At 40.1% G+C, this 24658-nt stretch overlaps 1 protein-coding gene across 1 annotated transcript in view; it reads right to left on the bottom strand.

Annotated features, from left to right (window-relative positions):
- Nucleotides 1-5662: 5662 nt before the first annotated feature.
- The window catches only part of ADAMTS3 (ADAM metallopeptidase with thrombospondin type 1 motif 3), a 194825-nt gene continuing 175829 nt past the window's right edge, over nucleotides 5663-24658 (bottom strand). Inside the window, 8 exon segments of the mRNA XM_048847260.2 lie at nucleotides 5663-6237; nucleotides 6239-6672; nucleotides 12008-12125; nucleotides 13604-13811; nucleotides 15845-15977; nucleotides 16789-16954; nucleotides 17633-17796; nucleotides 20100-20180. Coding sequence (XP_048703217.2) covers nucleotides 6091-6237; nucleotides 6239-6672; nucleotides 12008-12125; nucleotides 13604-13811; nucleotides 15845-15977; nucleotides 16789-16954; nucleotides 17633-17796; nucleotides 20100-20180 — 1451 coding nt within the window. The 3' untranslated portion in view covers nucleotides 5663-6090.

Raw genomic sequence — 24658 nt, 5'->3', positions numbered from 1 at the left:
TGCGATAGTCACAGGTTGATGCTGTTCAGCTGAGCTTCATGAGATGTGACTTTTCTTAAGCAAGGACTCACAAACAAAGATTCCTTTCCCATGCTGGAGCGCAGAAAAATATCTATTTGCTTTCAGCCAATCAGTCACCCTCCAGAAAGCGCCGATCTGGATAAAATAATGTTCCTTCTGATGGAGCCTTTTGTCCTTTGACATCCAGACAGCACAGCTAAGGAAGGCGCACCATGCCCCTGCAGGCTGATGTTTTTACACAGACGTTTTCTCATAAAGCATGTCTGTCCCCTAAATTACAGATCGATCCTGCAGGCTGATGGAAAGCCAAAGCACTCAGGTCTCGATGTTTGCGCGGCGTCCCTGCAGAGCGGCTTTGGCACAGTTTGGAGAAATGTACGCAGTGCTCAGCAAAGGGAGCAAACCTGTATGTGAGTGAGCTCTTGGGAGTTTAGCACTGGGGAGCAGAGGCGGGAAGGAGGGCAGGGCCGAAGAGGGCAAGAGAGGGCGTAGGTGTTTCACAGCAATCCAGTGAATGGAAATAGTGTGTGCAGGGAAGCTGACATTCTGCCTGGCCTGCCTTGCCCTGCAGAGTGAGTTCCTCTGAAAAAGCCTCTCCCATCCTGCATCCTGAGACCATGCTAGGCAGAGGATTCTTGCTATGTCACCTGCCTGCAATAGCCATACCCTTCAGTTAATGGATTGTGACAAAGCACCACATTCAGCAGCTTTACAAGTGTCTCACCACTCTCACGTCCTGCAAGATGGAGTCTTAAATTAACATAGCTGGCGCGATCACTCACAGAAGTGTAAACCCAGAGTGACTCCACTAAATCCAGTTTGACTCTGCTGACTTCAAACTGGTGCAAGTGAAATCAGTGCCCTTTGCCTCGGCAGCTGTTCTTCTGCCTAGTTCTGTGTTTTCACAGCCTGATGAAGACATGGATTTTCATCAACACTGGTGCCTTTACAATATTGCTAGTTACTCCAGTAGACTCACTTGGTTCTGACGCCGCACTTCTTTACCTTAATAGTCTCTGATCATAGCTTTTCACATGGAACTTAAAGCTTTTGTTCTTTCTTCCACTATGGTTCAAGGTGCCAATTCGTATGAAACCCTGTGATCCTACAGAAAGGCTACTTAGGAAAATATATGATATGTGATTTCTTTGGGGAAAAACAGGACTTTACATTAATCTTTATACAGCTTCACAGTTACCTAAAGCTGGACATGCTCTATGTAGCTTCAGAAGTCCTAAAGTGAAAGGAGTCTTCCTAAATTAGCCCTAGATGGTGCTCTGGTACCTTCCTAGGGAATCACTTAAGCTTTAGGGCACCCTGTTTACATAACCAGAGGGGAGAACATGGTCCAGGGGTTAAGTTTCAAGAATTTCTCTCTACTGCCCTGAAAGGGCCAAGAGCTAATATATCTATCCCATGGAAAACTGACTGCTGTCTTTCTGAAACTGTGACAGTTTGGGATGATAATGTGTGATAACGCTTTGAGGTTGCAAGAGAAATATTACAATTTATATTTCCCAATTCAGAAAGATGACAATTCATGGGATAGATATATTAGCTGTTGGCCCTTTAAGATGACAAATCCCAGCTATGACTCTGTTGGAGTCTCCACAATTGGAAAAATATTAAAACTTACCACCCTTGTTATTGCTAATTGCAGGTAATTTATCCTAACAGCTTGAATGCTGGACTTTTATTAATCAGGCTTCTTAACATTCAAGCGAGGTTTTTAATGGGTGTGAATCCTTTTAAAATAAATCCTCTTTTATGCAATTGTAAATTCATTACTCTCTGCAGGATTTCAATTCCGATTAGATGCTTAGGTCAGACTTATTTGCATTGGCTTAAAACCATGAGGATCATATTTAAGAAACATCATTCATGACTGAATACAGTAGCAAACGCTTTCCCAGATGATTATATGCTGAAGTGAATAATAAATACATCAATCCAATGGTTTTAAGACTAAACCATTGCTAGTATACAACTAATACAATGACTAAGACATGACCTCTTGATCGTTTCTTTTTTCTGATTTTGGCTTTTGTTAAGAAAAATCAGAATAAATAATTGTAACCCAAATATCCCCCAGTAGAGCTAGCAAAATCAGGTGCAGATCAGTAAAGACTGTTACCATCTTTAATATATTCACAACAGAAACTTAATAGAATTGTCAGCTGATCTCACTGCTTACGTGCAGTCTGGCAACAGCCAGGATCTGTCTACTGGGCTTTGGGATGCAGTTCAAGACTTTCACATCTGACCATGTTACACCAAACCTGGCCTGAGTTGTGTCTGCATTGCAGCCTATCGGTCTCACAACCGTGGCTACACTGTGTGTGTCCACACCTCTCGTGCCGCCGAACCCGGTTTGTTTCAGTACATCCTGCAGAAACTCAGGCAACTGTCCGATAGTGCTCAGAGGCGGTGCATATGGAACACTTGTGGCACACAAGGTAATCTCTCTTTGGGAAAAACTACATGTTAAATGAAATGCTGGTTAGAGGTCACACTAACGTTGAACTCAGGACTTTAGAAGTGAACATAGTTGTGAAAGATCACCAGAATTTTGCAGGACCCTCTTGGAATGGCATAATTTTAGGACTTTTTTTTTCATAGTTCATCAATCTAAACTCTAACAGCAAAGGCTGAACTAGAAATCTTTACCTCTGCAGTACTGCAGGATGCATACAGCAGTAACAACCTAAGTTTACATCTAATGCTTCCATGTTATGCTAACGCCCCCACTGCATTATCTGAATACCTGTATTATTCATTACTGTCACTAAAGATTGCATCCTCACAGCATCACCATAAGGCAGGGAAGTATTATCCACATTTTAAAAGTGAAGACGTGAGCAGCACAGAGAAATTAAGGGTTAGATTCACAATTGCAGTTAGAAATCTTTACCTGTCAACTGAGAAAGTTGGGGATTATAACATCTAAAAAGCCTCTGATCATAACCCTTGCGCACTGAAAGTATAAAAAAGGGAGAAGTGCCAGAAGGTTGAAACCTACAAATGCATCTGCTAAAAAATTGTGTGTGGGGGGGGTGGGGGTGGGGTCCAGGAACTGTTCCCTGATCCAATGCCTGAGTGGTGCAAACTTAAAAGCTCTCCCTGGCCAGCTGAGAATTGTTCTGGCAGGGGATGGGTGGAGTAAGTTTAGAAGGCATGTCAAGGTGGTAGGGGTGGTACACTGGTGCTTTCCACAGACTCTCAGCTGGTAGATGGCCTAGGCTATGGCTGCATTGAAAAAAAAAAAAGGCAATGTCAGCGTGTCTCACAGCCCAGGTCAACTGGCTCGCAGGACTCTGGCTACAGAGCTAAAAATAGCGGTGTAGACATTTGGGGTCAGACTTGTCTGGGCTCTGAAACCCACCAAGGAGGGTAGGTCTCCAGCCTGAGCCCTTGTCTACACGGCTATTTTTAGCTCTGTAGAACAAGCCCAACTCAGTTGATCCAGGTTCTGAGACTTGCTGCAGTGGGCCTTTTTTTGCAGTGCAGATGTACCCTTGGAGACCATACCTGGCTACTGTAAGACTAGGCTGCTCTGACTTGCATAGGGGTTGGGGCTGGTACCTGTTGGCCTACAGAGTCAGGGAGCCACAAGAAGCCTCGTTCCCTCCTGTGCTGAGCAGAACTTGGGATTGGAGAGGATCTGCCCCTACATCCTTTGTGACTGCCGTTTGGTATCCCCAGGCCTGCTATCTAGTTCAAGGTGGCCCAGGAGGCTGGCTGTGTTTTTGAATCCATTTAAGTGAAATACGTTCAAATTCATATTTTACAAGAAGACAAAGAGCCTGATAAAGAAATAAATCTGCCTCCACTTTGTGGAGAGGAAGCTTAAGCCAAAAACCAAACCACAGTACAGAGTGGCATGTTAAAGTTTTTATTGCTAGGTGCTCCCCAATACAACAAACAGTATCAGTAGTGTACACTTTAATGAAGGAGAAATTAGCTTGGTAGAAAAGAAAGCAAAAAGGTACAAGGAGTATCTACATCCATATTGTATATATGTAAAAGATAAAGAGCGAGCGAGCGAGAGAATTTGGCTTCTGGGGAATTCCAAGAAAGCAAACACATATCCTTTTGGTCTGTTTGAGGCTCAGGGATTGTCTGTACACAATCTATCCAATGCTAATTTCTTTAGACCTTCAAAAGCCTTGCATAAAAGTAGCAGCAATTCTTTAGAGGCATCGAGTCAATACTTCAGTGGATTAGATTACAAACATCATAATGCAAAAGAGACATGATCCTATTCTCTTTTGAGGGTTAATTTACCTACATTCTAATTTACCTTCGGGTCTCCTGAAAGAGATTTGCATTCTAACGTCATCTCTGCAATCCTGCCAAATTACTATACTCGCTTCTTGGTCTGTTTCCAAAATGTGATCCATGGAGTCCTCATATATTTCATAGTGTTTTTAGTGCTACAGATTCACTGTTTTATTACACAGTTTGCTCAGACAGCACAAAAATTGCACATCAAACTTTAGTAAACTATTAAAAAACCTAAAGATGCTTGTAATAGAAAAAAACATTTTCATAAGATATTTTTTTAAAAAAGAAATTAGATCAACAATTCATCTACAGTAGTTTAGTTAGCTTAAATTTCTGTTCTACGCATATATAGCACGTACATGTGTCTAATTACATCTCTCTATTTTATCTTGGCAAAAAAGTCACTGCTATTAGTGTAAATAGTTAGTACATAAAATACTATCAAGAATTCAACTTTTAATAAATATCTTTAGTTCTCAATCCTATATACAAGTACTTTACAGCAATACACAGGAGAGAGCATGACTGGCTGAACTGAGAAAGATGGTTATTGACATAAATTACTAGCAATTATTGCAGTCAGATGCATTGTGGTTGTGGAGATTTCAAGGTGAACCATGCTGAAAAATAAATATCTCTCTCCCCTTTAAATCCATGCTTTAAACAGGAAAAGCATCCATTTTAAATCTGGTTACAGCTGCTTCTTGTTAGTGCCTATTCTAGCTCTGTGATGCTCTTTCAGCTTCAGAAACAAACAGCTCATCCAGAACACACAACTCACATTTGTCTTGTGAACAGTACAGTACTTACAACATATACACAGTTACTTTTTCACTTACTACACTAGTCTGTCCCTCTTAGGCAAAAGGAAAATTCAGAGAAGGCACTGCGAGTTCTAGACCTAATGAATGCCTGCTAAGTAGAGGGTAGGGGTGTTAGCATTGATTTCACTGGCCCATTTGATCAGTTTCTTCTACCTGTGATTAAAGGTGTTATGCTGCTGAACAGACTTTTTGGTAGGTGACCAGTAGGTTTGGACCAGTAAGATGGCAGTGTCCCCCCACCCCCCCAAAAAGAAAGCATCACATTGTTGATATTAAAAATAAAAATCTTCCTACGGTCAGTAGCTGTAATCTATATTAAAATGGAGCTCCTCTTTTGATTAAAATGCTGCTTTGAAAATCAACTCCCGGAATGTAAGGAAGGCAGTACTCAATGGCAGGCACCTAGTAAACCTCCAGAAATGCAACATAGGTAAACAATTGTTTGACAGCACAAAACTCTTAAAAATAATACTGATTTTCTGCAATATACAGTATATACACAACAGCTGAAAATTTGCTCATACAATATTTGTTTATATAGATAAATTAGCAATACAAGTCTCGTGGATTCTGTTGTTCCACTGCAAAAATATTTTGTAAAAGTGTAAACTTTTGGTACCTCTTGTGGTGGTGGTGTTTTTTCCACCCCTACATGTGATCTTTTAAAAATAAAAACAATTAGCTGATGTGCAAAATAGGCTCTGTATTAGAGAATGACCACCATACTCGGCAACTTTCTTTCATTGATGTGAATATTCTTTGGTGCTTTCCTCCCATGCATTCAAGCTAACCAGATAATGAAGTGTAGGAGGATGGCAGCAACTAAAAAGTGAACCAGCACTTTTTGTTTTTTATTTACAACTAAAATGATCTGTAGAGAGTCCTGCTTCTGGAAAGCAGCACGCACCACTGTGTCCTGAATAAAAGCTTTCTGTTACTATCCTCCTTTTTGCATTCACTTTTATCTTTCCACTGTAGATGATCTCAAAGCATGTCTCTTTTCAACATGCTTCTCGTTTTCCTTTGAGGTTCTAGCTGGAGAAAGAGCACCTGCAGAAGTGTTGTTAACTGCTACCATGGGAACAACGGCTGCCAAGGCGGATGCATTATGGGGACAGATTGCCAATCTTGGTAGGTGACTGATATGGCATTGCGATCAGCCTAGAAGTCTGATTTCCTGCTTGGTAAGCTCTCCTCTGGGGAGACTCAGCACCTTTGGACTTACTATTTGATGTAGAAACAAGTACATCTATGTCCTCTTCCACAGGAGGCATCCTGCCTACAGAACTTCTGTTCTCATCAGCAACCTCTGCGTGCTGAGGTACTAAAGACGTCGGCTTCACCAAGGCCCGATGTAGGTTACTAGGATGGAACATCACTTCCTCTTTGGTTTCAGCAGCTTCAGTAAGGTAAGGAGGCGGGAGGGTGCTGCTGCGCTTGCTACAAGACTCACAGCACAGCTTGTTGTAGCCGGGGATGGAGCAGTAGCGTGCGAGCACTTCCATTTGACAGAATATTGACTTGTCTCCCAGGCAGGGCTCATCTGCAAAACAAGCACAATATTGATTGTAAACCTGGGGAAATCATGCAGGGCGGCATTTCAAAAGTTCAGAGGCCAAAGCCTACATTTTGAAAAGTGACTGATGACCGGGGGCCCAACTTGAGATGCTGGAAGGGGACCTGATTCTCAGAAAGTGTGCAGCATCTGCCCTCTCAGAATCAGGCCCTTTAAAGTTGCGTACCAACAAACTGAGGTGCCCAAAATCACTGGACACCTTTGACAGTGTTGGCTCCCTTGCACAGGAAAACAGATCGCTCTGCATGTAGAAAAGCATGACCCATGCTTGGGGAAGGCGAGATACAGTATATGCAGAATATGCTATTGCATAAAATTTGGCAGCTCTTCCACACCATAGCAGATGCAGTCCTACACATCATCATAATTAGAGTTGAAATGATCCCTTCTGGTTTTGCCCTCTGTCAACAAGAGTTGGCCCAGAATGGACATTCTCTTGAAGGAAAGGAAATCCCGGGTAGTATCTCTGAAAGATTCTTTTCATGTGTTCTTTAAAAAAAAATGTTGGCAGTTAAATGAACCATGTTTTTGAGGTCTTCAGTGACCTAAATATAACTGATAACCCAAGCAATCCTTTTGCCAAACATAAGCCTTAAGTTTCCTCTAGGGTTGGTGCATGGGATGTACGTTCCTGGGAGGGCTCACACAAGATGCCAGTTTTCCTTTGAGCATGCATGAGATATCTTATCAACAGAACAGGGTTATTTAGCTAGAAGTGCAGAGGCTGCAGACGCACTGGACAAAATCAGCATGGTGGTTGTAAATTAGTGGAGGTCATTTTTTGTTCTCGGTCTAAGACCCTGACCCTGGAAACTTACGTGCGCTTTTTATTTTCAGAGTGGGAATAATCCAACTGAATTAAAAGAAAGAAAAGCACGTGCTTTAGCGTTTGCAGATCTGAGACTAATCCTGAGAGGTACTGAATGTTGCAGTCTGGCATAATCAGCCATATCAAGGTACAAGCAGCTCAGTAATTCTGTTATGCTGAGCTCGAATGGCTTTTAATGTTTTTGTCCTGTCTAGGGGCAGGAGCCAAATTCTTCCTTGGCTTATGCCTCTGGCAAGTCTCTGTGAACATAAGAGACAGACAGCAGGGCAGAATTTGGCCCAAGGAACCTGAAATTAACAGTACTCCTTGGGGAGCTCCGAAATCAGGAGATGGGTAATTCTCCCCCTGCCCTGTATATTAGACTAACATGTTGGTAATTTCTACTGTACTGAATTTATATATAATAGCTCAATTTCATATGCATTGATCGCATTAATATTTAGCTTACATGGATGTGTGCTGTGAAATTCCAGCCTTTTTACCATGCTGACATTATAAAATGTAGTCCTCTATAGCCAGAAAAATAATTTGAATTACACACTTCTTGAATAGGCACCGAAAGCCACAATCCTGCATTGAGAATTATGCACATAGACCCTCGGCGTCCACTGGCTTCAATGGAACACCATATAGGCCTGAGTGCAGCTCACTGTCACAGCAGGGTCGCTGGGTCTGAGCCTGCAGTGAGGGCATTCAGCAGGAGGAGTCCAACACCTTGCAGGATTGGATCCCCTTAGGCTGAGAATTTACAAACTTACTATTGTTCACTCTTGTGAAATACTTTAATGGAGAGACAAATGAGTTGGTTGGTGCCCTAAACAACTATTCCAATGTTTTGAAAGTTACCGGCACAAAGTGTTCGTTAACAGACTGCTTCCGATGTGCTACGGTTTATTTGCAATGATAGCGACAGATTTTATTTACATAGCAGAAGGCATAATTATAAGCTAGAGAGGTGATAAAGATAAAACTAAACCAAACCACCAAATAGGTGTGTTTTAGCTTTTGGTCCAACAGTCATAGTTAGTATTTATGTAGTTGGCATTTTAATAAGCAACAGATGGGGTGTACAGTCGCTTCTTAAATTAGCCGGCTGCACTGCGATATTTTTTCATGGGCGTGTGGAGGTTACCTGACTTCATGTCAACAGGGTGCTGAATAGCCATTTTAAAATTCAAAATACAAACCGTGGGCCAGCTCCTCAGTTGGCTTGTAAATTAGCTTAGCTCCACTGATTCCAATACTGGTCCGCCCACACTTACAACAGCTGAGGAGCCGGCTCATCATTTATAAATACAAGAAAATTATACAAAGTAACATCATTGACAAATTGTGCCAATATTAGCATTTTCATTATTCACTGGGCTCAATCCTGACATCCTTCATTGATAAAAACTTCCTTGCTTCTAGGAAAACCTATTGTTCAATCTGCAACTCTGGCAGTGAACAATAACCCTGTCTATGAAGCACCATCATGCCTCTGAAAAGTTTTTTGAGGAGGACATCAGCATGGGAAATTAAAGGATCTTTTTTCATAATTCAAACTAGAACACTAATGTCAAAACACAAATCTTTGCATGTACACTAGTGTAGCATACACAGACCAATAATTAACAACTTGTGCTTCCATGTTATTTAAAAGCAGTTGTTTTGGAAAACATAGCAAATTTTATGTTAAGAATACAGTTATAATTTATGTACTTATTTACATCTAGTTTAAGTGCAAGTTCCACAGACATCCTCGAAGAGGCTGCCAACTACATCAAAAAGTACCAAGCAATTAATTTGTTTTTACCTGCAGACAATGCACTTGATTTTTGTTCGAATTTTCTGACAGCTGATTTCACTGAAGTAGGTTTTAGAGGGTTTGGATTTATCAAACGAATTGTATAATGCAAAGATTTGATTTTGTACTTATCTACTTCCAGTGAAATAAGTACAATCTTTGAGCTGTGTACTCACGTAGTCCCTTTCTTTTACTTTTTAGGTTAATTCTGCACCACCTAGTCAACCATTTCTTATTCAGTATATAGGCTGTTGTATCCTTCTGCTGGTTTTCATGGTAAAAATTCTCCTTTTCACATTTTGTTATTTGTTTCATGATAACTAGGGGAGGAAGACGTGAGAAAGCGTATCGGCTCTCTAAGGCATCTTTATTGCTTCTGTAGGATACTTTTAGTGGAGCCTAACGATTACCGTAGAAGTATTTTTGGGAATGCTACAGGTATGCTGCAGATCAGTGAAAAGGCAGCATTGTCAAAGTAAATACAATCCTCAAAGCTTGTACAGTACTTACAGACAGTGTTCCCAAAGGAAAATCTAACTAAATCCAGAAATAGGCCAGAGGGTATTTAAAGACCATGGGAGGAGAAAGTTGATGGCAGATGTCTTTAATTATGAAATACAGGGGAAGAGAAATAAAAATGTGTTACATACAGCACTGAGGTGTGTAAACAGAATGGTAATTTTCTATGTGACACGAAAAAAATCTTGAAGGGAACCCTCTGAAACTGCATGGCAAGAGTTTAATGCTCAGAAAGCGGTGACTGCTCCAATTTTAATTATGATGGAATTATCAGATATTTACGTAATAATTACATCTATCAAAATGGCATGCATATAACGAGTTTATATCACATTCTATCATCAAATAATTGTAGTGCACAGAAACATAACTGCATAATGATTTGTAAACCATATTTAGAACTGGGTGGAAAGCAGAGATTCTATTTGAATATCTGACCCAGAGGAATAATGAGAACTATCTACTATAATGGCTGAATGAAAATTAATGGAAATTGGGCACTTAATTCCATTCTGAACCTTTGACAATCTTCCCCACAGTAAAAATTATGGTCCAAATCTTTGAGCTGGGCACACAGGCAGAATATGTTCCTGGGCATTCAGAGACCTGCAGCACGTGCAGGGCCGAGGAATAGAATCGATACCAGCTGCTTCACTTTTGCTACAGAGGGGCATGATTTGGCTGCATGTAATTATGTATGCCCTACCACTGTATAATATCTTCCTATAGTTCAGTGCTTAGTGTACATCTGCTGCTTAAATCTGTAGCACTGCCCTGTAGCTTTCCTTGCTAGTTAAGTTTTTGTTTAATAGGGGTTTCATCATGTTTTAATATACGTTCGGTCTATTCTACCTGGAGCATCAATCTAGGGATTTGTAAACCTCCCAGTGACTAACCCAGACATGCTTCATGTACTCAGCCACCTGAGTGATGGATGTATTTTAAACATTTATAAAATAAAAACAGAAAGAACTTTAACTGGGGGTGAATTTCACCCCTGCACAGATGGTCACTACAGAGTCCATTCAAGTCCCACATAAGCCCATTTATGGGGACTTATGTAGCACATAGGCCTTGGGCTGGGGATCTGCACAGAGGTAACATGTAGAGCTCAGCGTCCCCTTAGAATACAAAGCTTTTCCCCTCAACATTTGCATGTCTGACTCTTATGCTTTAAATGATCCACTTCAGAAACAGAAATACGGTCCCCTGCTCTGCAGTTAAGTCACATGTTTAAGAAGTCACTGGAACTACTCTTGTGTAAATTTAAGCATGTGCATAAGAATTTGCAGGATCAAAGCTTCATTCTTTTATTTTGGAAGTCTCAGTCTCTAAAGAAAAAACTCACTGCATAAGGAAATATCTTTCCCTTAAGATACAGAAGAATTGTAATGCTGCTTCTCTGTACAGTAGCTAAAGCTCTGCTTCCCCCTAGTGTTTAAAGCAGGATTCCTTATTATCAGTGCGAAAGATTCTGTAATGGGAACTTAGGTCAAAATTTTCAAACTCAATATTTAGGCACCCTCAGAGAGGAGCCTGATTTTCAGAGGCATTGAGCACCTGTAACTCTCTCTGAAGTTAACAGGAGATGAGAGTGCTCAATGGTTTTGAAAATTAGGCCAGACTTGTTGAGGAGGCTAGAAGTGGACTTTGGACACTGGTTACTGAAGATCTCAGCCATGTTTTTCCATATGGTCAGTTTCACAGTTTAGCTGTTTTTATGTCAATTATGTGCAGGATTAAAAGGTCAGATATCAGGATCCCTTTCAAATGAAAGAAAATTCTGGTCTAAAACACCAGATATATTTTGTAGCATGAGACAATTGAAATACATGGTGCCCTTATCATTTTGTAGCACCACAACACTGTATAAGCTAGGTATTCCCAAAATTATTCATCTATTCACAGTACCTATACTGCATCTTGTTTCAAAAGACCATGTACTGTACACAGTAGCCCAGAAAACATAGCTGTTAAATGAAAACTCTGTTAGAACTTCAAATCTTTTTGTTTTGTTCTTTCAGTTAAGCCTAGAAGAATGAGATCTAGCCCTGGCATCTCTGTCTGCATCTGCCTACCTCTGTAGTATGTGGAAATCCTACACTGAAACAGGAATTCATAGATTGTTGCTCCCATTGTCCGTGCAGTTATTCAGGAAGTTTACTTACCATTACAGGGAGCAAGCTTACAAACCCTCACTGATTCAGGTTTTTCTCCATCACACTGGTCACCAGCACGGCATGTGACCTGCCTGGACTCAGTTCCTTCCCCACAGGTCACAGAACACTACAGAACAGATACAAGGTATTTTACTATGTTATGCCTGGCTCCAGCAACATGCAATTATCTTACAGGTATGTCACAAAGGCGACATCGTCTGGAATAGCCTGATATGGGTGACCTTCAGGGTATGTTGTAAATTCCCTTTTTTGATAGGAGTTTTTTCAGAGGTTGACATTTGCCTCGGGGGCAGCCGTTGGGCAGAGTGGGGTGTTCCTCCTTTCCTGTAATGTTTAATTTTTACGGTCACATATTCTGAATTTTGCTAGTAGTTTTTGTCTGTTCTGAAAATCCAAGCATTAAAGGCTGGGGTATGGGGCAGCACAAAGCTGTACTGCCAAAGGGAGCAGACCGGGGCCAAATTGTGATTCTCAGAGTGAGTCCATTTGATTTTTTGTTTCCCCCTTGCTCTGGAGAAAATAACTTGCACCAGACTTTTACTTAGCACAGCTTTCTTCCCCATCTGTGCTAGCTACTATGCTAGGGAGGTGGGGGAGAGACATAACTCCCCTGTTCCTTGCACTACTCCCCCTCTTCTGTATGTTCTGGAGGAGTGGGTAAGTAGCAGCCTCACAGAGGTTGCTATATGTATCTGTGGTACTTATTTTGGCCGGCATTACTGTAGGATCTGAACATCTCACAATCTGTAATGTATTTATCCTCACAACACCCCTGTGAGGTAGGGCAGTGCTATTATCCCCACTGTACAGACGAGGAACAGAAGCACAGAGAGGCTAAGTGATTTGCCCAAGGTCAGACAGGAAATCTGTGGCAGAACAGGGACTTGAACCCAGATCTCCTGAGTTCCTAGTTGGCACCCTTACTACCAGGCCTCCTCCTCATACTGTGAGTCTCAATGTAGGAAGTCCACAAAGAGGGTAAAGGGGCATTCCCTTCCCAGGCATTTATTTCCAGCAGAAATGTAACTTCTGTTTGGTACGAAATCTGAAGAGAACAGTAACGCTGTGACCCAAACCCAGAAAAGTCAAAGGTCAAGATTATTGCTTCAGCCGTTAGCTACAGGGCTCGGTTGTTTCTTTATAAACCAAAAACTGGCAAAAAAACTCCCAGAAAGTCTTGCTGCAGGCAAAAACAACTAAAAACTTCTGCTATCTCAAAAGCGGTGCTGAGAAGTTAGAGAACAATTTTTTTTCATGAAAATTCGTATGAAATTTTTCACCTAGGTTTGCAGGCTTTGATAGCGTGATTCTTTTGTTAATTCCAGGAGGAGTGAGAGCCCTTTTGCTTTTTAGGGTTATGGAGACCTCAAGGCCTGTGGGCTTCCAGGTCACTATTTGTGGTTAATTTAAGACTCTGGAATTCAATAAAGTTGCAGCCAGAGGCCTTTAACCCAAAGGCAGTGCTGACACTGCAGGCAGGTGGGACCGGCAAAGGTACAGCTGTTCATTTACTGCTAAAGAAAGGTCTGCCAGCTCCAAAGATATACGTATATCTGTATATACTGTATAATACTGCTTTCCCACCTCAGCCCAGGGTCCGGCTTTCCACTGCGCAGGGCATGGCGTTCTGTTACATGGCCTGCGGCTCTCAGGGCGATCCCCACTACAGTACTTGATATGGACCGAGCGGTTTGCGCCGTCGTGAAGAGGTTGAATGCAGCGCACAGTACGGATCTGGTAACCAGAACTCCCACAGGTTTTTGTGCAGTATTCCCATTCATCTGCTATCCAACTGGGTGGGTTAAAAACAAAAGTGCCATCATACATTAATCTATTTATCTACCACACTGTACACAGTAACCAACTAGGGATTGTTTAAATTCTGCTCTGCTTGGCTTACATACAAGTCACACTGCCTCGGGGGCATACATTGGAATACTAAGCATCCCTTATGGAAAAATCCAGTAGAATTTAATAGAGAATCTTTATATAGAATTGTTAAAACCAACCTTTGGAATTCTATAGCAGGAGCATAATTCTCTTCCATCTACTGCTGCTTTCTGTTGGACATTTCATTTTAGATTGGTTTCACCCCTGTTAAATTCTATGGCACTTTTCCATCAGATTTAACACACACCCATTATTGTACTCAGAGAACAGAGCAACAGAGAAATGAGTGCTGCCAAGACTAGTTTCATTTTTTCAAGTGCTCATGAAAGAAATGAAACTGGCAGCCAGGGAGACTGCATGCATCTGTCTATTATGCACAGAGGCTGCAATCCACCCATTGTCAGCCAGCCAGCACAAGACCTCTGTACCATGTAAATCCCACTTTAGCCCCAGGCAGTGCCACAGAGGGGAATTTCATCCAGAATAAAGAAGCTTCTCAAGGCTTTCCCACTAATTTTCCTTAATCTTGACTTCAAGGGAGCACCTCTAAATGGAAGAGGATAGTTTAAACTCTGTGCCTATTCATGCTTTAGCCTCTGTACTGAGTGTGCTCCATTAGTGACAGGTGTCCATTAATAAATGAAATGAGGTGACCATCAAATTCTTGGCAGCAAAACTGCCATGAGATGGAAACAACATTCTGTATCCCATCAGCAGTCTCCTGAGCCAGGCCTGGGCAAGCTTCTACCTCCATCATTTTTTCCCAGCCCATAGAATCATAGAAATACCGGACTGGAAGGGACCTTGATAGGTCATCTAGTCCAATTCCCTGCATTGAGGCAGGACTAACTATTGTCTAGATCATCCTGACAGGTGTTTGTCTAACCTGTTCTTAAAAATCTCCAATGGTGGAGATTCCACAACCTCCCTAGGCAATTTATTCCAGTGCTTAACCACTCTGACATTTCGGAAGTTTTTCCTAATGTCTCCTTTGCTGCAATTGATGGCCATTACTTTGTCCTGTCATCAGTGGTTACAGAGAATAATTTATCACCCTCCTCTTTATAACAACCTTTTATGTACTTGAGTGTTATCATGTCCCCCTCAGTCTTCTTTTCTCCAGACTGAAAAAAAATTGCGTTTGTTTAATCTTTCCCTGTACGTCATGTTTTTTAGACCTTTAATAATTTTTGTTGCTCTCCTCCAGACTTTCTCCAATTTGTTCACATCTTTCCGAGTGTGTGGTGCTCAGAACTGGACACAATATACCAGTTGAGTTCTAATCAGTGCTGAGAAGAGTGGAAGAATTACTTTTCATGTCTTCTTTACAACATTCCTGCCAATATATCCCAGAAAGATGTTCACTTTTTTTGCAAGTCTTACATTGTTGACTCATATATAGGTTTTGTGATCCAGTAAAATCCAGATTCTTTTTTGCAGTACTCCTTCCTAGGCAGTCATTTCCCATTTTGTATTTGTCCAACTGATTATTCCTACTTAAGTGTATTACTTTTACTGAATTTCTTCCTATTTATTTCAGACCATTTCGCATTCTAATCCTATCCTCCAAAGCACTTGCAACCCCTCCCAGCTTGATGGTATCTGTAAACTTTATAAGTGTATTCTCTCCTTCAACAACCTGAAATTCAAGAAAATTTCCTGGTTAAGACAGGCTGGTCTCTTACCATATTTCCTATCTATCCTAGATGTTGGGATCGTTTGCTCTTGTGCCCTTAATGATGTCTTTAAAAAAACTGCCAACTCTTTTTTTCCCTTAGACTTGCGCCCCACAAGATCTTACCTACCAATTTTCTGCGTTTGCTAAAGTCTGCCTTCTGGAAGTCCATGGTCTTTATTCTCCACTTTTCCCTCCTACCCATTTCTTAGAATCATGAACTATCATTTGAGGCACACATTTCATCTATCCATACTTACAGTGGCTCTGTGCATTCCTGCAGATTGCACATTCTACGAATAGGCTTTGGTTTTTTGCTGGCTTCACAGAAGCTGCGGTGAACCATTTTGTTATCACTTTTCCTGCGGCACCCATATTTCGTGTATTGGAAACCTAGAAAATATTTCAGAAAGTAACTTTGTGTGACAATTAGTAAAAATGTCCTGCCCCTTCTCAAACACTTTTGTTTAATTGCAATGTTTGTGGACTATTTTAGGATTAACCGTCCGAAAGACATTTACATTATATTTAAATACTACTGCTTTTCGTTACTATGTCAAGCACAAAATGGTTTGGGGATATAAAATTCAGAATTATCTGGAGTAACTCTACAGTATATTAGAGAGATAATGATGCTATTAAAATCATGGTATTTTCATAGATTTTAAGGCCAGAAGGAACCATTACAATCAACAAATTCTGACCACCTGGATCACTGAGGCAATAGAATGTTACTCAAGGGAAACCGAGGCGTAGAAAGGACTTACCCACGTTCACCCAGCAGGTGAGTGGCTGAGCTGGGAACAGCCCCCAGGTTTCTTGAGTCTGTCCAGGGATCTATCCACTAGGCCAGGCTGTAGTAATTCAAGTTACTGTGGCATTTATGATACTTCCCATTCGAACTGTCAGGAATACCAGCAGTGCCACAGAACGTTCATACTGCCGTGAAATAAACATCGAGATCTACATTTCCAGAAGTGATGAGCTGATTTTGGGTACCAGTGGTTTTTTGGTGCCCAATTTCACAGGACGGAGTGCAACACTTTCCAAAACCCAGACATTTAAAGTGTTTCAACTTGGGCAACCCAAAAATTGAGGCACCAAATATTTTTAATCACTTTTGAAAATGTAGGCCCCATCTTTTACTCTTTTTCTTCCTCCTAATTTAACATGAATCACGAGAAGCTGCTGCATCTCTGTTTACCTCCAGCACAAGGTTTGGAGCACTGGGACCAGCTCTTCAAAGCCCACTCAAAAGTATCTACTTCGTCCTGAAGAACGTTGTTACTGTTGATAGTGGGTACTGAATCCTCATGAATGATGTATTTGTAAGTCAGGCTAGATCTTGTGTCGTTCTCTTGAGGAATGACCTATAAAAGATCCAATAGAAATGGAGCACATATTTATTCTTTTCCGTGTCAACAAACCAGTTTGTGGACATGTGGGCGGTGCTTAGTAGTTGAAAAACGTATTGATCTTTACCTTCATATTTAGTACAAAAATTAGTATGATCAACACAGAAAAATATGCCTCTAATGAGTCTAAACTGGGAGAGTTTACATAGGACCAAATACTGATCCTTCCTAGCTCTGGATTACTGAACTGGAGCTGTGTAGACTGGCCATGCTGCATGGTCACATTCCTACTCTGCTTGAGGGAGGGGCTGGTCGCAAACACATTTCTGACTAATATGGGGCCTGATCCAATGGCCCGTGATGTCAGCGGGCACTGTACTATGCCTATGGGTAGCTTGTTACTGTTGTATGAATAAATGGGTGCTTATGATGCAGTAGTGTGGACACTGCACACTGCCTCTGAAAGTGAATTCAGTAAAACTATTCTTAAAACTTGTTTTTCTTACTACTAGTGTGGACAGAGCTTCTGCCCATCGGCTCTCTCAAAAACCATTATACGCATGCATGTTTTCCAATAGAGATTACACACTTATCCCACTCTAAGATTTAACATTATTTTTTTAAATAAAAAGAAGTAGTTTGGCCACACACAAACACGACAACAATAAAAACCAACCCCTTGACATAACCTACCAATACAACAACAGCATCATGCAAAGGCCCATCAGTATGAAGAGTTTCTATGTCATCTTCTATGTTGTATTCCCACTCCACACCAAGATCAATGAAGGACCGTGACTTGGCCTCCTCCCCTTTCCCGTTCAGAATATAGTGTCCAGTAGCCTGGTTCTTAATGGCTAAAAGGAAGTGAAAACAGTGGCAATTGTGCTTCCTGTCATGTAATCTGCAGTCACCGGGGTTCACATGAAATGAGACAAGCAGCATTCTATAAAGCCCTTTTCGCTTATTATTTTAAATGTTGCATTTTGCAGCAGGTCTTTGGGAATTGAGGAGTTTTTGCTATTCCTAATCCAAAAATACTCAAGTTCTCCTGTCTCTTCCATTCAGCACTCTTGAACCCATCTCTCTCTAGCATGCCTCCTCCTCCAACCCAAAGAGTGGAGGCTTTGCCAAAAACTCATAAATCTGTGCTCAGGGAATGGATGATACTCCTTCCAAGGATCTAAAGCAGATCACCTTTGGCAAGTGCTACATTCCATCAGCTCAGGGACTGGAGCCTATACCCAAAGCTGCAATTCCTACATTAAACCCATACTGCCACTAAACTACAGTCTGGGGATACAGAGATTGACAATGTATATACTGCCAATATCTGTATCTCCTAATGCACATGGATCAGATGAAGTTAGATAGATGTAGATATACATATGAAAGATACATATTTTATTTTACGGAAGCTTAATTCTAGACTCAAGCCAAACCTTTAAAATGGCCAATTCTGTTAGTTTTCATAGAAAGTTTTGGAGGCGACCTAAACAAGTATTTTGGGTATTGAAGGGCATGTTAGCATAACAGTAACATTATACGTCTTTGTATTGCCAAGGTTGTGAAATCCATAGGTTTTGCAGCACAGTGATTAATATTTACTTTCCCTTTCTAGTACTTTTTGAAAGGTTGTTTTCTTTTGTATATTTATATTCTACCCATACATGCTAACTTTACAAACACACGCCATCTGATTCTGGGGTTCAAGGATTAGAAAAAGGATGCAACAGATCGAACCACCATTACAAGGTAAGGGAGAACAGAACGCACAATAAAACATCTGATAACAAACAACTAAGATGTTCATGCACTTTGGGAGATAATGTTTCTAGTTTCCTAGAGTAAGACGTGAAAGAAATAACCATGATGTGGATGTTATTGTTATCCTGGAAGTGTATAGTTTACAAATCATTAGTTGTTTAGAGTTTAAAAAATAATCAGAGAGAGAAAAAGACAAATCATTTTTCTAAACACACAACAAAACTATGACATAAAATTAGAGAAAAATCTTGTAAATTATCATAACTACAGTAAATAAAATGCAAAAGCCATGCATCATGTATTTATTAGCTCTATGGAGTCTATTTACTATAAAGGCAGAGTAGCTCTGTATTGAAAAGGTACACGGTCAGGTCACATCTGATCCAAAATTTAAGGTTTCTACAAATAAGCTTTCACAAGCCTGAAAACCAGCAGAAATGTTCCCCTACTTTTGCTTTATTCTAATGCAAAATTTGGTTTTCGTTTTTTTAAAACAAAACTTTCCCTACAATGTTTGCAACCTGGACACTGCAGCACTGTGTTAGGACCCAATCTAGAAACCACTGAAGTCAGTGGAAAATTCTACCTTTGGATCAGGTCCCTAGTGCATGAGAAAGGGACAAGTGACTAGACAAAAATGACTTGAAACAAAAGTGAAATTGGTAGTCACTTTCATTGTCCGAGAGAAATGTAAATGTAAACAAACAGCAAAAATATTTACGAGTTAAGAAGATTTCTTCTTTCCATGTAATGACATAAGGTGTTGCTTACAACCCACTCTACGTAAGAAATTAAAGTGTGCTAAATTATATTAATATAGTAATATCCTATATACTTTTTTAGCCTGACAGTGTCCCTTGAAATTGACTAAAAGAACAGGAGTACTTGTGGCACCTTAGAGACTAACCAATTTATTTGAGCATAAGCTTTCGGGAGCTACAGCTCACTTCATCGGATGCAACTCACGAAAGCTTATGCTCAAATAAATTGGTTAGTCTCTAAGGTGCCACAAGTACTCCTTTTCTTTTTGCAAATACAGACTAACACGGCTGTTACTCTGAAACCTGTTAAACTGACTAATAATGCACGTTCAATTTGATCAATAGCTCCTTGTTAGTGCAAAAAGTGCTAATGAGGATCAGTTTGAGTTTCTAGAAAATTCAGATGAGAAACAAACATAATTACTAAGTTTGTACAGTAGGATTCAGCCTCGTAAATGCAATTGTCAAATCACAAGGAAACCAGCAAAGCCTTTAGCTTGTTATTGTCTTACAATGCAATAAACACAATTAAGTTGACGGTTCTCTCATTTCTCAGGTTCTCCAATGCATGCCCAATTGTTTGACATTAACTTTCATGCACAAGGACCAAACCTGAGGCGAGAAACACTTACCAAGAATATGAGGAGAAGCCTCGTCTTCTTGGATAAACACATGTCTAGCACCAGGGGGGATATCAAACATCTTAAGGTACCCTTTGGCATGTGTAGTAGTCATTGAAGAAAGCAAAGAAGAAAAACAAAAAGTAATAGCGATGGTTAGTAGGGCACTATATTATTCAGCTTCAACTTGCAGAAGAGGGTATCCATTAACCTACAAGCAGCTTCAGATAGGTTTGTAATTGATCTGATTAGGCTGTCTTGCACTTTTTTCTCTTTTAGGGAAAAAAAAGAGACACTGTTACAAACCTTAGCCACTTACTTTGTTATGTTGTTTTAAGACCATAACAATTAACAAATTCAGGCAAAAATGTATGTTTCCTATGTTTCTCAGAATTAAAACAGGCCTTTCTGATTGCTTTTCTTTGTCACCTTTCAGCCTTATGACTTAATGGTGTTCAGGTCTCTTGTATTTGCTTAACTCTGTGAAACTCTAAAGGGTTGGTCAACCTGGCAAGCCAAAGTGCACCAGAGAGGTGCAATGTGTAAAGCACTCTAAAGTGTTGTGCTCAAAATCCCCCTGGCAGAGCCCGCTAGCACACTCTAAAAGGTGCCTTAGTTCACGTTAACGTAGCCCTGTTTCAAACGGGACTGCATCTCAGGATGAGAACTGAAAATGTGTAAAATTAAAGCACGTTAATCCCAGTGTAGAGACACTCATACAGAAGTAAAGTGGTCTTCAGCCAATTTAAAAATCACACCTTAAGTTAAACTGGTGCCACTCCTCCCTTATTGGGATGCTACCTGATATTTAGAGTTAAAAATTCTTTCCAAACTGATCATTGATGCTCTAAGATATAATTCCTAATTAAATCTAACCCCAAGTGAATTGTTTAGGACAATGTTTCAGCAGGAAGAGTAATATTCTCAGCTTTCCACCAAGGGGGAAAAAACCAGTAAGAGTTATGGACATTTTTCTCCACCCACGATCAAGAAATTATGTTGCAGCAGGGTTCAAATGAGAACATGTTTTATAAGAACTGAATGTGAACAAATTTTATCATGTTTAAAAATGTCAGGCATCAATGTTTTAATACATAGTATTTTCGTATTTCTTTGCCTACAATTTGACTGAGAGTTTGAACAACTTTAAATGGTACACTTGTCTTCATGTATGTACATTTAACCAAGAAAATCTTCTTCGTGTTAACATACAGCATATCCCTAAAACGTATCCATGTTTATAAAATATGCCATATAAGTAAATATATCTCTTGCTCACTCTGATATGCTGTGTTTCCAAATAAAGTATATCAATTCCAGTCCTACTACAGAATCATTGTAAACAGATGGGGAAAGAGTTGAGTTCCTAATTGCACTGAGCAAATAAAAGCTTAACTAATTCAAGTTTAACAATCAGGACTTTTGGTCCGAAGTTCCACCTGTACTCTTGATTCGTGTATCTGTAGCATACCACAGATACATGGAAAACTGGTGAAGAAAATGAAGAGCTATGAATATATAAATTAACACTATAGGCTGATGGATGACAGGGTTATACTAATCTGCACAAGCAGAATATACTAATCCTTTTACTTATCAGTGATCAAGCATATGAAACATAAAGCTTTTGCCTGTTCTTGCAATATGTGTAAGTGACTAGCTGGAAGTGAGAAGTGTAGCAAGAGTATTGCAGTTGTCATCGATGCCCATCTTTCTGCAACCAGGCGAAACTTACCCAGAATATTTTTAGACTCCCTTGTTTCAGAGAGGGAAATATTGCGAGCTCCTTTGGGCAAAGTGAATGCTCCTCTTGTCTTCCCTTAAATAGAATGTCTTTAATTAGTGTTCTGGGAACTGAGTCTTGCTGTTTCATTGACTATAATGTCAGCCAGGTGCATTTTACAAATGCAGAATATAAATTACATGGTTACAGTATGTGCTGAAGTTCAAAATGCATTTAAAATATTGTTAGAAATATCCAGCAAATTTTAATAGTCAATGAAAGTGAGCCTAAGTATGAATGAAAAATCAGGTAGGTGATTTTAAGTTGGATACTTGCAGATTTCATTTTCCAGCAACTTGAATTCTCTTTGGCACCTCTTGCTTAAATGTTTCCCTGTTGGAAGAGTTTGATTAGTCTTTTAATAACTATATTGCCAGTTATGGTAAAGCACTAGATGTTACGCTAGCATTGAAACATCAGTTTGGGGTTGAATAATTGGCTGCCTTTTCCAAACAGCTACTTAACAACATTGATCACCCACAAGACATTTGCGTTTCAGACATCTGGAAGACTGTTTATGCTTTCTCACACAATCATACCCATGCCACAGAAAAATAAGTTTTTAAATGAAAAAATTGGGACAATTTTGACCATCTCTATTTCTGATTATTAAGAACTTAACTGTGCCAGAAATCATGAACTACTACTGATTCCAGAAATACAGAGGTTTACTTATATGGCTCCAATGTGCTGTCTTCCATCCCATTCCAATGCGTGTGTGTATTCATACAGTGTATGTATATTCCCTATGTCAATACCTTACACGTAGATTGATTTCCCCACATAATCTGTCTTGTCTTGATTCATCCCAGCCCGCAAAAGAGGTGGAGAAAACAATCACATTTTTAAATAGCTTGTGTTTTGTAAGGAGTTTACAAAGCACGTCATTTGTTTAAAAAAAATAGTGTCTTGTCTCTCCATTGGTCTGGAGAACAGGTCGAATATTCCAAATAGATGGTGATAATTTATAAAATATTCACCAGTGGAATCCTTGCCCCATTTTACTGCCACATACACTACCTTATTTTCATCTAATTTTAATTGGGCTGTCTAGCTATTGACCAAATTCTGCAATCACCGATGCTGGTGCAAATCTGGCACAGTTTCACCGGCATCACTTAACAACATTTGAAATTGCATAGCTGTAGACACAGGTACACTACTCCTACCCCTCCTTCAGCTTCCTCCCTGCTCCTTCCCAAACCCCTCTGTGCTGCAGAACAGCCAACTGTGCTCCATGGCATGCTTAGGATACAGATCCCCGTGGGGCTTCCCTCTGCTCTCTCTGACCCGGAGGGGATGGGCAGGGTTTGCCACTAAAAGAAGAGGTCTTACCTCATTTTACTAAAATAAAAACAGTTCAAAAAACCTTAAGATGGTAGACAACGCACTGCATAATATACAGGAATAAAACTAATATTCCCTTCATTTCCTCATTACTCATAGAACACATCCTCTTTTAATCTTTAATTTGGTAACTTTATGGTTGGAGCTTACAATTTCACTCCCATTTTTAACACCTGGTTACAAAAAGAACTGAACCACTTGGAACTGACTTGATGCATCTATGTACAGCTGAACATTTGGTAATACTGTCTCATGTGTGCAGCAGTCATTATCATTTGCAATCATTATGCTATGAAACATCCCAGTAAAGTGACGGTCTCATTTAAATGAACTGAGACACTTCTGCACTTAGGTAAGTACAGCTCCCAGTGATTTTGGTATCAGGCATGAGTATTGGAGGACTGAATTTGGCCCATTTTATTAAGGGGAGTGCGTGTCAACCTTGACATCTTTTCTGTTCAACTAATTGATCATTACCATACACACATTCCACTTCATCTCAAACCGCTACCAGAAAAATTACAGAAAACATGAAGGTGCCCCTGAAAAGTACTTGCACATTCAATTCAGAATTACTTCAGTTCCCACACAAAAATGGGTATGGGAATTTTGGTTGTGTTCATTTTTTCGCCCCTTGGCCAAGGCATTTCAATTTGGGAGTTTTCTACACAAAACCAACTTGACACCAAACACACACGTATTGACAGACCTCTGGATTTGTACACATGCCTTTTGCCAATCAATTTAAATTTCATTAGAGAAGCTTGTGAAAAAATATAAGCTCGCCCTGTTTTTTTTAATAGTTACCTTTAGAGAGGTTAGAGGGAAATGTGTGTGATGAGGGAAACAGGTGCAAAAGTCACATTGAATAAAATAAATATTAATCATTAAATGGTGTTTTTCATCCCCTGAATAAATGTTCAGACTTAACATGCTAAAACACCTGTCACACTAAGGTCCCAATCCTCTATTACTGAACTCAATTGGGCCTGTTTCTCATATATACTAAGACCTCTGAGAGAGTAAAGAGGTGCTAAAGCAAGGATGATTATACCTATACCCCCTTTATGCTGCCAGAGTAGCGTAAAGGGGTGTTTAGTGTAACTGAGAAGCAGGCCCAACTGGTGGCAATGGTGCAGGATCTGGCCCTAAATCTGCTAACCAGAAATGGAAAATAATAGGCTTAGGGTCTTGATCTTTTTTCCATGTTTCACTATTAGCCTTACAGGTTATTTTTGTTTAGCAAAGATCATATTTTTACCACTGATTAGAGCCATCTTATGACTGACTGAAAAACTAAATATGCTCTACACAGGGATATTAGATATTCTAGTTTAGCCAGGTTGTCTTAACAGGGCCTTCAAACAACAAAAATAATTAATATTTAATGTTTTTAAAACATATGCATTTTGCTGTCAAAGAACGTACTATTTTTGTATAC

The sequence above is a fragment of the Caretta caretta genome, chromosome 4, assembly GCF_965140235.1.
Source record: "Caretta caretta isolate rCarCar2 chromosome 4, rCarCar1.hap1, whole genome shotgun sequence".
In the NCBI taxonomy this organism is placed as follows: domain Eukaryota; kingdom Metazoa; phylum Chordata; order Testudines; family Cheloniidae; genus Caretta; species Caretta caretta.
This window is presented reverse-complemented; position numbering and strand designations above follow the sequence as displayed.